Source organism: Rosa rugosa, chromosome 7, assembly GCF_958449725.1.
Source record: "Rosa rugosa chromosome 7, drRosRugo1.1, whole genome shotgun sequence".
Classification (NCBI taxonomy): Eukaryota; Viridiplantae; Streptophyta; class Magnoliopsida; order Rosales; family Rosaceae; genus Rosa; species Rosa rugosa.
Genome location: NC_084826.1, coordinates 27385995 through 27399270, shown reverse-complemented (window position 1 = coordinate 27399270; position 13276 = coordinate 27385995). Strand labels below are relative to the sequence as shown.

The window sequence follows — 13276 nt, the reverse complement described above, 5'->3', positions numbered from 1 at the left end:
GTAGGAAATAGACTTTATCAAAATCGACCGTAGGATGTTATCATGATAAGAATAAATGGTTGTGTTCAAAATTTCAGCTATTTTCGTCGTCGTTTGGGTTTCGATCTAGTAGGTCAACCCTAAACATTAAATACTACATAAAACTAATATGCTCATAACCGCTCACTCGTAACTTATTTTTTTGATCTGTAAACTCTCATGCTCTCATGGGTAGAAGCTATATCAACTAATGTAAAAATTTCTGAAATTTTATCTCCTCAAGGGTCGGCTCCCCTTAGGGAAGTAGAAGCGTTTAAAGGGTTGACCGGTTTTTGGTACAGACATCTGTGTGTAATGAGTAACACATGAATATCTGTGTGAAATGTTAACACGGAAATCCGTGTGAAAAACTCTATTAGCTACAGAGTTCCGTTACAATAAGTTTTTAGTACAGAATTCTGTGTGAAATGAGCAACACACGAATATCTGTGTAAAATGCAGACACAGATATCTGTGTGAAAAGAAAAATTAGCTACTAAATTCCGTGTGAAAAAAATAGAATAGAGACAGAATTCCGTGTAAACAATAATAAACATGACAGTTATATATTACCGAGATAAATACACACGGATATCAGTGGTAAATATATGTATCTCACACGGATTTTCGTGGTAAATTTTTTCCCGCTCACTTTTTTGGAACAAATTCAATTTCCCTCCCTTAGTAGTACTACACACGGATTTCGGTGGATTACTGAGGTACATACACACGGATATCAGTAGCAAATTAAAGGTAAATGTATTTCACACGGATTTCCGTGGAAATTCCCCTTATAACCAGCAAATTGATCCAAATCTGAAGCATATCCATCCATGTCCAAATCTGAAGCGTATCGATGTCCTTCTCCCCCAAATCGATTCAGCCTTATCAGAGGTCTGGAAGCGGTCGTAGGCAACAACAATTTGATATCTCCCCCAATTTTTACATTCTCAGACTTAGACTCAGGAATAGTGGAGGCCACTTGAAAAAGAAAATGGAGTTTGATGCGCCTGACTGTAATAAGTCAACTCTTACTTCCTGCACTGGTTTCCTGAAATGAGAGAGCTGCGAAAGATGATGCTTCTCGAATCTGTTCTTCTTCTGCTTCCGCTTCTTCTATGCCTCCACTTCCGTCTCGCCGTCTCCGAAATCTTCTTCGAAGAGCGATTTGAAGGTAAGCGAGTTTCGCAAGTCAAAATAGTAAACGCCTTTCTCCGTCTACAATCTTGTGCCATTTCAGATCGCTCTTGATAGTTATAGATTGCTTAGATTTGGTTCTTGCTTTGCTTAGTTTAGTTGTTAAAGTAGTGATTTAGAGTTTGTGATTGTTCTTTAACTGTGTTGCTTCGTGTGATCGTTCGGATTTAACAAGCTCTGTGATACACCTTCGTTTGATTTCCGGAAAATGGAATGTTAGTAAACATCATATGTTGTATGCATGTATGAACCTACAATATGCGCTTGTATAGTAAGAAATTGTTAACTTTGAGTAGGTAACTAAGTTAAGCGAGAAACTTAATTTTATGTGTGTAAGTATGGATTATCTTTTTTGCGGAGTTTGTGATGAGTTGTAATTGGTAATTGTTTGTTGTGGAAAAAGATGGGTGGAAGAGCCGGTGGGTGTTGTCGGACTGGAAAAGGGCCGAAGGAAAAGCAGGAACGTTTAAGTACACTGCAGGGAAATGGTCTGGAGATCCTGATGATAAAGGTATGCTAAGGACATGCGTGCTTGTCAGCTTTTTTTTTTCAAATATGTATAACTGATTTTTTGCTTTTGATGATTGACGATACTGTGTAAATGATTATTTATGTGTTTATGTATGATTTGTTGATTGATTTCGTTACTCAATTAAACTTGATTTGTTGTTTGAGTTGATCTATTGATTAGTATGACTTGCAATACTGTCTAATGTCCCAAGGATCATCTTTGTATAATTGATTTGTTGTTGAACTTACATTGGCGATTGTCAATACCATCTTAGTGATTATCTATATGATATGTTGATATGTTGATATATTGATCGATTTAAAGTTGTTACTCTAAGTTTTAGTACTTATCTCATCAGTTGATTTGGTTTAATCTGTTGATCTGATGTGCATGTTATTGACATGAGAACGGTTGCAAAAACTAAGGCATGAGGAAAGCATCCAATGAGATCTGACAGCTTACTCTGGCTCTGAGTCCTTGAGTTGAACCTTGGGTCTTATTTGGCTATTGTTACATTCTCAGACTCAGACACAGGAAAAGTTTCAAAGGTTAGATGATCTACTAGATCTGTCATTCTTTTGAAGAAGAGTTGCTGCATGTGATGGAGAAGGTCAAACAATATAGAGCAAAACGTATGTAACTTTTATTGCTTGTTAATGATCATATAAGGTACTCAAAACAACATTGAAGAGCAGAAGGATGAAGACCTGGAGCTACCATTGTTCGACTTGTCAACAATAGAGACTGCTACCAATAAATTTTCAATTAATAATAAACTTGGAGAAGGTGGTTTTGAATCTGTGTACGAGGTAATATGTACTCTGCTAACAGAAGAATCATACAAGTTAAGCATCTATGTTGAGAAAACAACAACTAATCTTAATGCAAATGTGAATAATCTTCAGGGTACACTACTAGATGGAAAAGAAATTGCAGTGAAGCGGCTCTCAAGAAGTTCTGGACAAGGAATGAAAGAGTTCAAAAATGAAGTGATACTGATTGCAAAACTTCAGCACCGCAATCTTGTAAAGCTTCTTCACAAGGTATGTTTTGTTTCTTTCTGGTTTCCATTTACATAATTTTGACAGGTATATTATTTTTGTCACTTGTAGTTACTCGTTATATAGATTGGAATAACTTTTTAACTTCAAATACGGTTCCAAGAAAATGATCTCAAAGTTTATATACATGATGTTTTAATGGTAGTTGACTTTAAACTTTTATTTGGTTCCCAAGTTCACACGTTAATTGTCTTCGATGCAGTTTCATTTGCTCTTACTCTCTTAATGTTGTGAACTATTCTTGGACAAGGGGGAAAATCTTAGTGATATTGCACCTTCAACAACAATGTATTTTGGAAGGCAGCCTTGTTTTTTGTAATCCAAGAATTTACTTTGGTTTGAAATGTATTTTGCTTGGAATGTAAAGAACATCTTGCTATGAATGTAAAGTTTTAATATTTTTGATTGAGTTGTGGATTTGTTCACTTTATTGTAAATATCTGAAGTATATTTATTATAGAGAAATAAAAGTATTATTATGTCACTTTTAGCAGAATTAGCATAATTATTTTTTTTTAACATGATGATACTTTTACACACAGAAATCAGTGAGAGTTAGGGTATAGGAATCTCACACGGATATCCGTGTCAATAAGGTTATAGGTTTTGATACAGAAATCAGTGTGAGTTGTATCCCGCACAGTAATCCGTGTGAAATAGAGTTTATACATTTGATACAGAAATCCGTGTGAAATAGAGTTGTTCACACGGATTCCGATCCATTCCGGTAATTTATATTTATGGAATTATAGCGGGGCCCACATAAGTATTTCACACGGACAACATAATCCGTGTGAGATGAGCATTACCCCCCCTCCAAACCGCACGGTAACACCAATCTGTGCGTGTACTGTGTGTAAAAGCTATCACACACTGAAATCCGTGTGTGAAAGTCTTATTACCCACAGATTAAAATCCGTGGGTAATTGTTGTTTTGCTAGTAGTGAATACAACAGCAAGCGCTGGAACGTACGTAGGACGCAGCCAACTATTATATATGTCTGATAAAAAGAAATGGATATGTGCTATCACAACATGGCAATGGGTTGCTAATGTGAGAAATAGTTTGAGCACGGGATGATTATTACTGCAAAGTGCAAACTGCATCATCATGAGTTAATTAGTAAGATGGGTGATCTTGGGGGAGCCAAAATCATTGAAGCTAGTGGCTGCTACACGCCGACGTATAAGCACCCATGTTGCGAAACACCAGCAAATTATTCACCTCTAGTTCTGATAACTGGTCACCCTCCAACACCTTGTCAGCCGAATCACACGTCGGAACAAACACAGTCGAACTGTAAGTGCGAGCACCGCCAGTAGCTTTGCCACATACCATCAAGACTGGATTCTTCTCGATGCCATCACTGTTATTGGACATGCATTTTAGAGCAATGCATGATTCAAGTAGGGTTTTAGGATCCGCAAGCATCATGGACCCATAAAACCCTTCGTTGATCCAGTATTGTCTGTCATCCCCTCTCACACGCTTCCCGATGATGTTGGTGACAAGCGTGAAAGCGGTCTCTGCAAAAAACCGACCTGGCTCTTCGGCGATATTTTGGGTATTTTTCTGGAATCTTCCGTCACTCCATTGCTCTTTGAGATCTTTGGCCAACTCTGCTGCACATACACTCATGTTATTTTTGCACCATTCTAATATATATTCAATTAGCATACGAATCTGAAAACTTAGGTACATGTCCAATCAATAACTAACATAGAACAATCTATTACATTTTGAATTTTATTTACCAAATTTTCAAAAAATTTACAACAACATTTCAATTTTGAACTTCTATAAATAGGGTTTAGGGTTCCACTCATTCCTTGCACCGAAAGAACAAAGTTTCTTTCTTCTTTCTTTTACTACTTCTTCACTCTATAATTTTGGTAAGTAATAAGTTAATATTATTAACCTAACCATTTAGTTCTTATTGTTTATTTTATTGTTCTAATTAATTGACATTTACTACTTTTAATATTTGGTATCTTAATACATTCCTTAATTTACTTAATTGACTTTATTTGCATACCTAATTGCATATCAATACTTAATAACAATGTTACTAATTACTATATATAACAATGTTTATTCAAGGTTTTCTTTTCATATATAGTAGACAACTGATAAAACAAACATATCCAAAAGTTTCACTTAAAATTTCCATATTTTTCTTCAAATTTCCATCATTTTTCTTGATTTTTTATTGAAATCGATATATCCTCAAAATTTCCGTTTTCGGGACCATCGATATTTCTTCGAAACTCGATATTTTAGTCATTGCTTCAGGGAGAGCTCCGAACTTGGAACCCAGTGGGAAGCTGCACCCACTCTCGTCGGGAGCTTTGATGCGGATCATTTCGGGTGCCATTTTCGGATCTTTTCAATCTCACCTACCGAGTCATAGGTGGTTAGGTTGACGCCAACTTCAGCAGCGTACTTGATGTGAGAGCTAGCTTTGCAGGGATTAGTATAGATGATGTGATCCGGAGAAACTCCGAGAGCTAAAATGGACTCAATCTCAGAGGGACTTGCACAGTCGAAACTTGAACCTTGAGCCACCAAAGTGGCGAGGAGATTCGGGTGTGGGTTGCACTTGACGACGTAGAAAGGTTGGACCACTGGAAGGTTACGTTTCCATGTGTCCATGAGGTTGCTTACAAGACCCAAATCCAGCACGTAAAATGCTGCCTCACTTGGCTGCAGTTTCTTGATCGTCGAAATGATTTTCTGAATGAAATATTCATCATCACCCAGCCTGTTATTGGTCACGACCTGATCTGGTGCACTTGGTAGGGCTTCAAGGCTCTTTACATTCCAGGACTCCATGCTGGTGCTATTTAATTAAGGGAAAATTTCACAAACAGTACACCAAGTAAAGGCTACTAATAATTCTCATAAAGTTCCAAACCAAACATTTCGGTACACGAAATCTGAAACTCGCCCCACTATCAGTACACGACGTCAATTTTTGACACCAAAATGTCCATTATACCCTCAGTTCTTTTTTTTTTTTTAATAATTTTTTTTTCCTTCGTTTTTATCTCTTTCTTCTTCCTTCTTCCGGCTCCACGAAACCCACCTCTGTTTTCATGTGAGAAGAAGCCCGAGCTCACCCACCTCTGTTAACTTCCACTACAAAAAAAAATTCAAATAGCCACGGCGCAATGCCGTCGCGAAAAGCCAAATTACCGTCGCGAAAGACCAACGGCGACGGCTAGACGACGGCAAAATCGCCGTTGTCGTTGAGGGCGTCGCCATTGCTATTTGCGACGGCAATTACGCCATCGCATGAATTATGGCGACGGCAACTTTGCCGTCGCAAAGAGCTATAGCGACGCCACCTACCGCAATGAAATTTTTTGCCGTCGCTGAAGGTCATCTGCGTCGGAAACAATGCCGTCGCAAAATATGAATCACCAATAAAAAAAAAAAATTGCAAAACCCATACAAATCACATTCTGTGCAAAAATACAAATGAGAAGCTTGTATACTCTTTCACAATATTGTTATTCAATGATTCATACATCTTTGTCATTGTTCAAAATACAAAAAATGCACAACTTCTTTCTCCTATCTTACTCTCGCTCATCCCAGCTAATGACAACCTCAAGTGAACACATCTGAAGCTTCAATTTCTCTGCTGAGATGAAACTGGTACAAAAAATGATTCATACATCTTTGTCATTGTTCAAAATACAAAAAATGCACAACTTCTTTCTCCTATCTTACTCTCGCTCATCCCAGCTAATGACAACCTCAAGTGAACACATCTGAAGCTTCAATTTCTCTGCTGAGATGAAACTGGTACACGAAAAAACAGATAAAATAGTAAGCTGATCACTGACCTTAAGAAAGAAAAGAACCTCAATTTCATTACCCTCCTTTAGGTCCTAAACTGACACACTCTTACCCTTTAGTTTTCTGACCAAAGAGACATATATGAAAGGTTTCTTCAGGTCGTGAGAGATTTCAAAACTCAAAGAATTTGCAGAGATGTCTTTGCGAAAGTCAAGGAACTATTTGAAGAGCATGACAATGGTGATAGAGAAAGCCTTGTGAAAGTAGAATAGGGATAGGAGAAAGTGAAAGTGGGACTACGATCTCAGAGAGTAGAGAACTACACTAGAAACTACAGCTTTGCTTGGTGGATTATCATTTCATACCTCACCTCTTCATGTGTGCACATCTTTATATTTATCAGAGTCTACACAGCGTTTGGTAATGAAAAACACAGTCAATGTTTGGTTTCTACCTTGAATTTATCTTTGGTCAGCTGCGCAGCACCAGTATTAGGTCTGCAATTAAGAGGAAGGGCCTCATTTGGAGAATCAGCTTATGCAACCCCAGTTTGACCAAAGACTAATATTGGTACTCCACCTGCAATGACAAAAAGAAGAATTAATATTTGAATGAACAAAAAACTCAAAATTACTAGAGCATTGTCAAATATAAGTAACTGGATACGAACTGGATTCTCTTTCATACACCTCTTTTGATTCATAAACAAACTGGATTCTTCTCAAATAAACACCATTAACAGAAGATATCATGGTCATTGCTGCTCACCTTATAACGTACTCAATACTAGCTGCATATTGTAAAGCATTAGTGATTTTTATTTCATCAACCCTGCCACAGAGAATAGGAATTCAATCAAACGCATCTCAGAGAATAGGATTTATGCAGTCTTAATGCCAACACCCAGAAAAACATATTGAAAAGGAACTCTAACAAGCACTCTACCTGAAAAATAAATAAAAAATCAACTAAAAAAATCCACACCTTCAATTGGCGCCACACATCAGTCAATGAAAACAAAGCCAGTTTCACTAGTATCAAAAAACTGAATATCTCGGCATATATTTTCAATGCACCAGGAGTCAAAACAAAGCTGATGGGCCAGTTCACTTGATATCCAAACCAAGAAAGTTGAAGGAATGGACTCTTGCATCATTGACACAAAAACAAGGTCAGAGAGATGACAGAAGAATGCCAACTGAAATTTAAACCAAATGTCCCAATATTCCAAAGCACAATCAAATCTGAAAGGGGCACGAAAGAAGGCAAGCACTAGAAGCTTGTTCGAACAATAATAAATTATGTTAGAGGGTTCTTGCTGAGCATGTAGAAGAACCATAAGAGTGAATTTGCATTGGTATCTTTCCCAGAAATCATGAAGTTCATAATTATTTCGCTTAGATATTTATCATTCATCTCCTCCGGATTCTTCTCACTCTCCAATAGAAACCGTGACAGTATGTCCTCCTTGTCATTCTATGAAACATGTAGCAGACATAGGATTAGAAGGTAGAGAGAAGAGAAACATCATGCAAGACAATCCCCAATACATGTTGCCACAAATATCTGATGGACCACATGGCTCCATTCAAAATAATATTCATATTATGAGATGATGATTTGATACCAAGTATCAGAGGAAATGATCTCGTTCTCACTCTCATAAACACAGACACACAGTAAGAATGACAGCAAAGTAATGCAAAATTGATAAGGGTGGCTTCAGAACCAATTTTGAGAAATCTTTTTCATATCCAAAATGGATCAACATAGATTTGAACCTGCAAAATCTGAAACTTGTAACTAGTATTGTCACGAGCTCAGAGTCTCAGAAGAGTTAATCCTTTTTCTTCATTTGCTCAATTTTTGTGTGGATTAACTTATACAAGAAATCATCAACGATTTTGGTATTCTTCCTTTAGAGGGCTTCTGATCCTGCATTCAGAAACTTCTTGATCCCCCACAAGACATCAACGAAATGAAAGAGGGTCAATGTACTTGCATTTCAAAAGCATCACCAAAACTCTTGCCTTCTTCAATTGATTTTCCATATGAAGAAACTTAACTATTGTAATCTGAACATATTGTAAAGCATTACTGATTTAGTGTCCTGCAGTGTTTCAAATAGCATTCGCGGGTACGGGTATTTACCCAACCCATTTTTAAACGGGTAAACCCATACCCACCCATTTACCCATTTTCAATTTTTTTTTTTTAATGGTCTTTAAGCTTCAGTCTATTAAAGGCTGGGATTTTTTTTTTTTAAATACTTGCTACTATTTTTTCAGCCACAAAGAACCAATTAATAATGAATTGAAAACTCGTTACAACCTCTTATCAACAAAACAAAGAATAGAGAAAGAGACTTGTTACAATCCGATGCTAATTAGGCAAACAAAAACACTGCCTAAATGATGCAACCCAGATTAGTAGGCACCCAATTAATTACTATAACATACATTTTACTCTCATCATGATTCATGACAAACAAATACACACATGCAGTCACACATACACGTACACAAATACACACTCAAGTTGTAAGACTTGATTGTACACACATTTGCAAAACTCAGCCGGCTCTATACTCTGTCATCTGGTCCAGCAATCATGAACTGTCATTTGAATATTTCTACATCAAACTTCGTATTAAGGGATTCAACTTCACTAGGGCAAGGGAAAGTTGATATTAAGTGGCAGAAAACACTCACATTGCAATCAAGAGCATATTTCCTGGCAAGAAGTATTGCTGCATTATAATTATGGTTATAGAAACCGATCAATATGCCTCTTTTCCCTTTTCTTTTCCTTTCATATTTCTTCCCCCATTCATAATTTTGACTTCTGTTTGCTCATTTTCACAAGGGAAGGTTATGGCGGTTGCTGAACAATCATATAGTTATTATACTGGAAACGAAAGAACTGACAAAGATCCTCAGGTAGTCAAACACAAAATATCTCACTCAAACTAACAAAACCCAGAATCCCTTTGCAAAAATTAACACAGAATCAATCTCTATTCCAACAAATCCCACAATCAAAAGCCAAAACTCAAAAGCACTTGCTCAAATCCACAGAACTACAATCATTAATCCCAATATGCTTAACCAAAACAAGAAAAACCACATGAATCGCAAAACCCACTTCCTGAAAATATTTTTTCCTTCCTAAAAATCAAATCAAGCATTGCAAATTGCATATATGCAGACAATAGATACATATATAAGAGAGAAGGAAGCGAGTAGTACGAGTTCGAGAGAGGAGAAACAATGGCGGCGCCTGAAATTCACAGAATCAATCTCTATTGCTGCAATACTATCCTCATATACTAACTAGCAGCATAACCCAACAAGAAATTACACAAAAGCAAACAAGATAATCTAAAACAATGAAATGGGTGGATTTCGAATCGGAAATTGAACTTACTTGAGACGGAGTTTCCGATACGCCTTTTTAATTTCCTTATCAGTTGAATGACTTTGAATCCCAAGAAACACTCAAGACTTCTTACGGGTCTTGCCGTATCGGCGCGCTTATGTGCCTTCCAATTTCGAACCAGAACCCATCTCTTGTCTCTGTTTCTCACTCTCCAAAAAGAAGCTCTCTATATCAAATCTAGCTTAGATAGAGCGGAGAATCTGGAGAAGAAAGAAATACCAGATCTGTGATGGATTATATTGAAATGACGAGATCTAGGTTATAGCCGATCTGACCCAGAGACAAGATGCATGTATTTGGGACTTTGGTATTCTGAATACCCAAACGCCACACTAGTTTCTAATTGATCTGATGCACAAGAGAAGCGGGTTGAGAGCGGAAGAGAGGCTGACCCAAAGAGAAATTTTTCAAAGTTTAATTCTCTTTTGCCCTCTAACATAGAGTTTAGAACTAAGTACACGCGACGGCACATTGGTGGTAGCAATTCATATCAGAATATGCGACGGCGTAGTTATGCAGTAGCAAACAATTGGTATTATCGCGACGGGGATGTTTTGCCGTCGTATCCGATTGTTGTTTTTGCGACGGGGTTGTTTTGCCGAAGCAAAATATCTATCATTCGCGACGGCTATTACACGCCGACGCAAAAAAGTGAAGCCAATTGAATTCTTTTTTGTAGTGTTCTCAGCCACCAAAATAAGATAACACAGGTGCACACGCACTCTGAAAAAAGAACAAGATGTGAGAAAATTTTAAGATCAAAAGAAAGAGCGAGCAACGAACCAATTCTCTGTTCCTCTCCTCTAACTTGTCTAGTATAGCTTTCTTTGATGATTCCATGTCATCTCCAGTTTCAACTGATGTTTTGGAGTTGCCAACAGCTTCATCTGTTCCGCGAGATCGACTGGTATCCAATGCTGTTTGTGCATTTTCCAGCTCATCTCTCAAATTCTTTTCAGTGTCCTCCAATTCCTGATAACAATATTCATCAATTTCAACAAATTGGCTTAAAACTTAACTACAACGCATATCCTCAGCATTATAAGACATATTTCTTTTCAAGTCTAAACTTCTGAATTACAAATTACAATCACTAGAAGAAGGCACACCAATCAGATACACAGTTCCAAGCCTCATGGGAACTTTTCACATGACTAAATATTGGCTGAGTTACAAATATAAGCTGTAGGACCATAAATATCACCTCTAACTTCCTCCTAAGTAACTCCGCTTCCTCAATATTCTCCTGTATTTTACTTTCACAGTTTGATATAGCCTTTTCATATGCAGCATTTTCCTCCTGCAATGTCACCTCTCTCAACTAGGCCTGTCCACAAGTACAAACAGGAACTATATCAACAAACGAAAGATAAAAAGGCACTGATCACCTACAACCATGAAACTCAACCAGGACCAAAAACAAGGAAAAATCCCTGAACTTTAACACAATTTGCAATAGCCACAGCTACACCACAATTTGTCTCGTAGAGAGAGAGAGAGAGAGAGAGAGAAACAATGGGAAAATCTAACTCCTGCTTCAAAATCAAAGACCCAGATAGAGAAACCTCCTAATTCGAATTAAAAGCAACACGCCCAGATAAGAAAAGACAGGACCCACCCCGGATTTCACCCTGAAATCCGAAGTGGCCCTGCGGGGCCCACCTTAGAAGAAATTCTACCAAAAATTTGGCAGAACTTTTCCTAAAATGGGCTACCCAAAACCTGTAGAAAGCATTTACACTTCTAAATCAAATCATCCTTATACTTCTGGAGCCACCCTGCTCCCCAAATCAACATCAGTCTCCAATTCACAAAACACACATCTCAACTCGAGTAGCATAAATCCCATAGGTAATCAGAGCAATTCTAACAGAAATGTATAAGAGGAAAACCTAATTCAAAGGCAGATGCGAAAGCCATGCTGATGACTATGCCTCGACTCCGTGTACGCCCAACCTCAACCAATTCGCCTGCAAACTGGGCATTTGAAACCGAAGGGCCCAGGGGAAAGTACATAAAATACGTTAGCGTGAGTGGACAAAATAAACAATTTTTTTAAACCAAATGGATTTTTATACTTTCCCACATTTATTTCCTTAAAACTCTCGATGCATGCAACGATTTAGAAAACAATTCACAAGAAGCTCTTCTCAAGAAATGGGCTAGTCACAAATAACCACCCAGAAGAATTTAAATTCCGATGCTTGAGAAATAGGACCAGCCCCACTGGTTAACGGAAAACGGACTAGCCCCGCTAGTCAAAAAACAACAATAAAAGGATATGGGGAAGAGAGTTCACCATACGGGAATGGAGCCTCTCAGGCTCTACCTACCCTCGACTGCCACTCACACATAGATTGTGCGAGGAGGAGAACTAATAACCTCTACTTCCACTCACACATAGATTGTGCGAGGAGGAGAACATTACCTCGACTGCCACCCACGTGAGGAGGAGAATAAGCTACCTCAACTGCCACTCACAAACACAAAGTAAGTGAGGAGGAGACCTAATCACATGACCCGAGTATGGTGAGGAAAAACAATCGAAAACCAGTAAATCCATAAAGATTCCCCATATATCTCACGAGATAAAATCAATGTATTCAACGACGTGACCCCGCACGCCAAGATTACTCTCAAACTCAAAATAAATAAGTGAGAAATAATAATAAATCGACGGCGTGTCCCACACGCCAAAATATTCTCAAATCCGTAACCAAAACCGGAAATTAGTAAAAGCAAATCCCATTTCCAACAAAAATCTCTCAATATTTCCAAGAAACAAACCAAATCCAAAATCATTAATTAGGCACTCCCAATGCCAAAACCGAAAGTCGAAAAATAAATGAGAAAAATCCAACTCCATCGAAACTCATCTTGAAAATCTTCCAGGAGCTTAAATCGGCGATTAGAAATATACTTAATTCCGTAAATTACCTTAGAAATAAGTAATTCGTCAAATAACATTATAAATCATAACCAACCTTTGAACTCATTATTGAAAGCAAAACCACGATATAAATCGAAATCAAATTCCGAAAATTAATTCATTTGCTCAAAATGTAATATGAATAAAACTAGAGCATTATTTAAGAAAATAAATGCATGCATCAATATTTAAAAATAAAAGTCCACTCACAGTACTATTCCGACGATCACGCATTTGTGTTCCGTCATCGAGCAATAGCTCGGTACGTCGTCCTGTACACAATTATATTCCGTGAATAATTATTCAACAATTTAATA

General features: G+C 37.6%; 1 protein-coding gene, 1 long non-coding RNA gene and 1 pseudogene across 5 annotated transcripts; 1 reads left to right on the top strand and 2 right to left on the bottom strand.

Annotated features, from left to right (window-relative positions):
- The first annotated feature begins 871 nt into the window (after positions 1-871).
- Positions 872-3257, top strand: LOC133723632 (G-type lectin S-receptor-like serine/threonine-protein kinase RKS1). 3 transcript variants are annotated; one of them, XR_009853158.1, is made up of 6 exons: positions 872-1192; positions 1619-1726; positions 2249-2274; positions 2396-2535; positions 2632-2769; positions 2990-3257. XR_009853158.1 is itself a non-coding variant. In XM_062150522.1 (5 exons), exons 1-5 carry the CDS (start codon positions 1075-1077, stop codon positions 3011-3013), a joined length of 528 nt encoding a protein of 175 aa, XP_062006506.1. In that variant the 5' UTR covers positions 872-1074; the 3' UTR covers positions 3014-3255. The 3 variants fall into 3 exon arrangements, 1 of the variants encoding a protein (XP_062006506.1); XR_009853157.1 differs by having other exon boundaries at positions 2133-2274; XM_062150522.1 differs by lacking the exon at positions 2249-2274 and having other exon boundaries at positions 2990-3255.
- Positions 3258-3949: 692 nt separating this feature from the next.
- On the bottom strand, positions 3950-5620 carry LOC133723128 (ornithine decarboxylase-like; annotated as a pseudogene).
- A 613-nt stretch (positions 5621-6233) lies between these two features.
- Positions 6234-10705, bottom strand: LOC133721998 (uncharacterized). Of its 2 annotated transcripts, XR_009852418.1 has the most exons (5): positions 7577-10705; positions 7361-7423; positions 7047-7171; positions 6705-6998; positions 6234-6595 (listed from the first exon to the last, which is right to left on the bottom strand). It is a non-coding gene; the product is annotated as an uncharacterized LOC133721998 (long non-coding RNA). The 2 variants fall into 2 exon arrangements; XR_009852417.1 differs by lacking the exon at positions 6705-6998 and having other exon boundaries at positions 7577-7758.
- Between the last annotated feature and the right edge of the window lie 2571 nt (positions 10706-13276).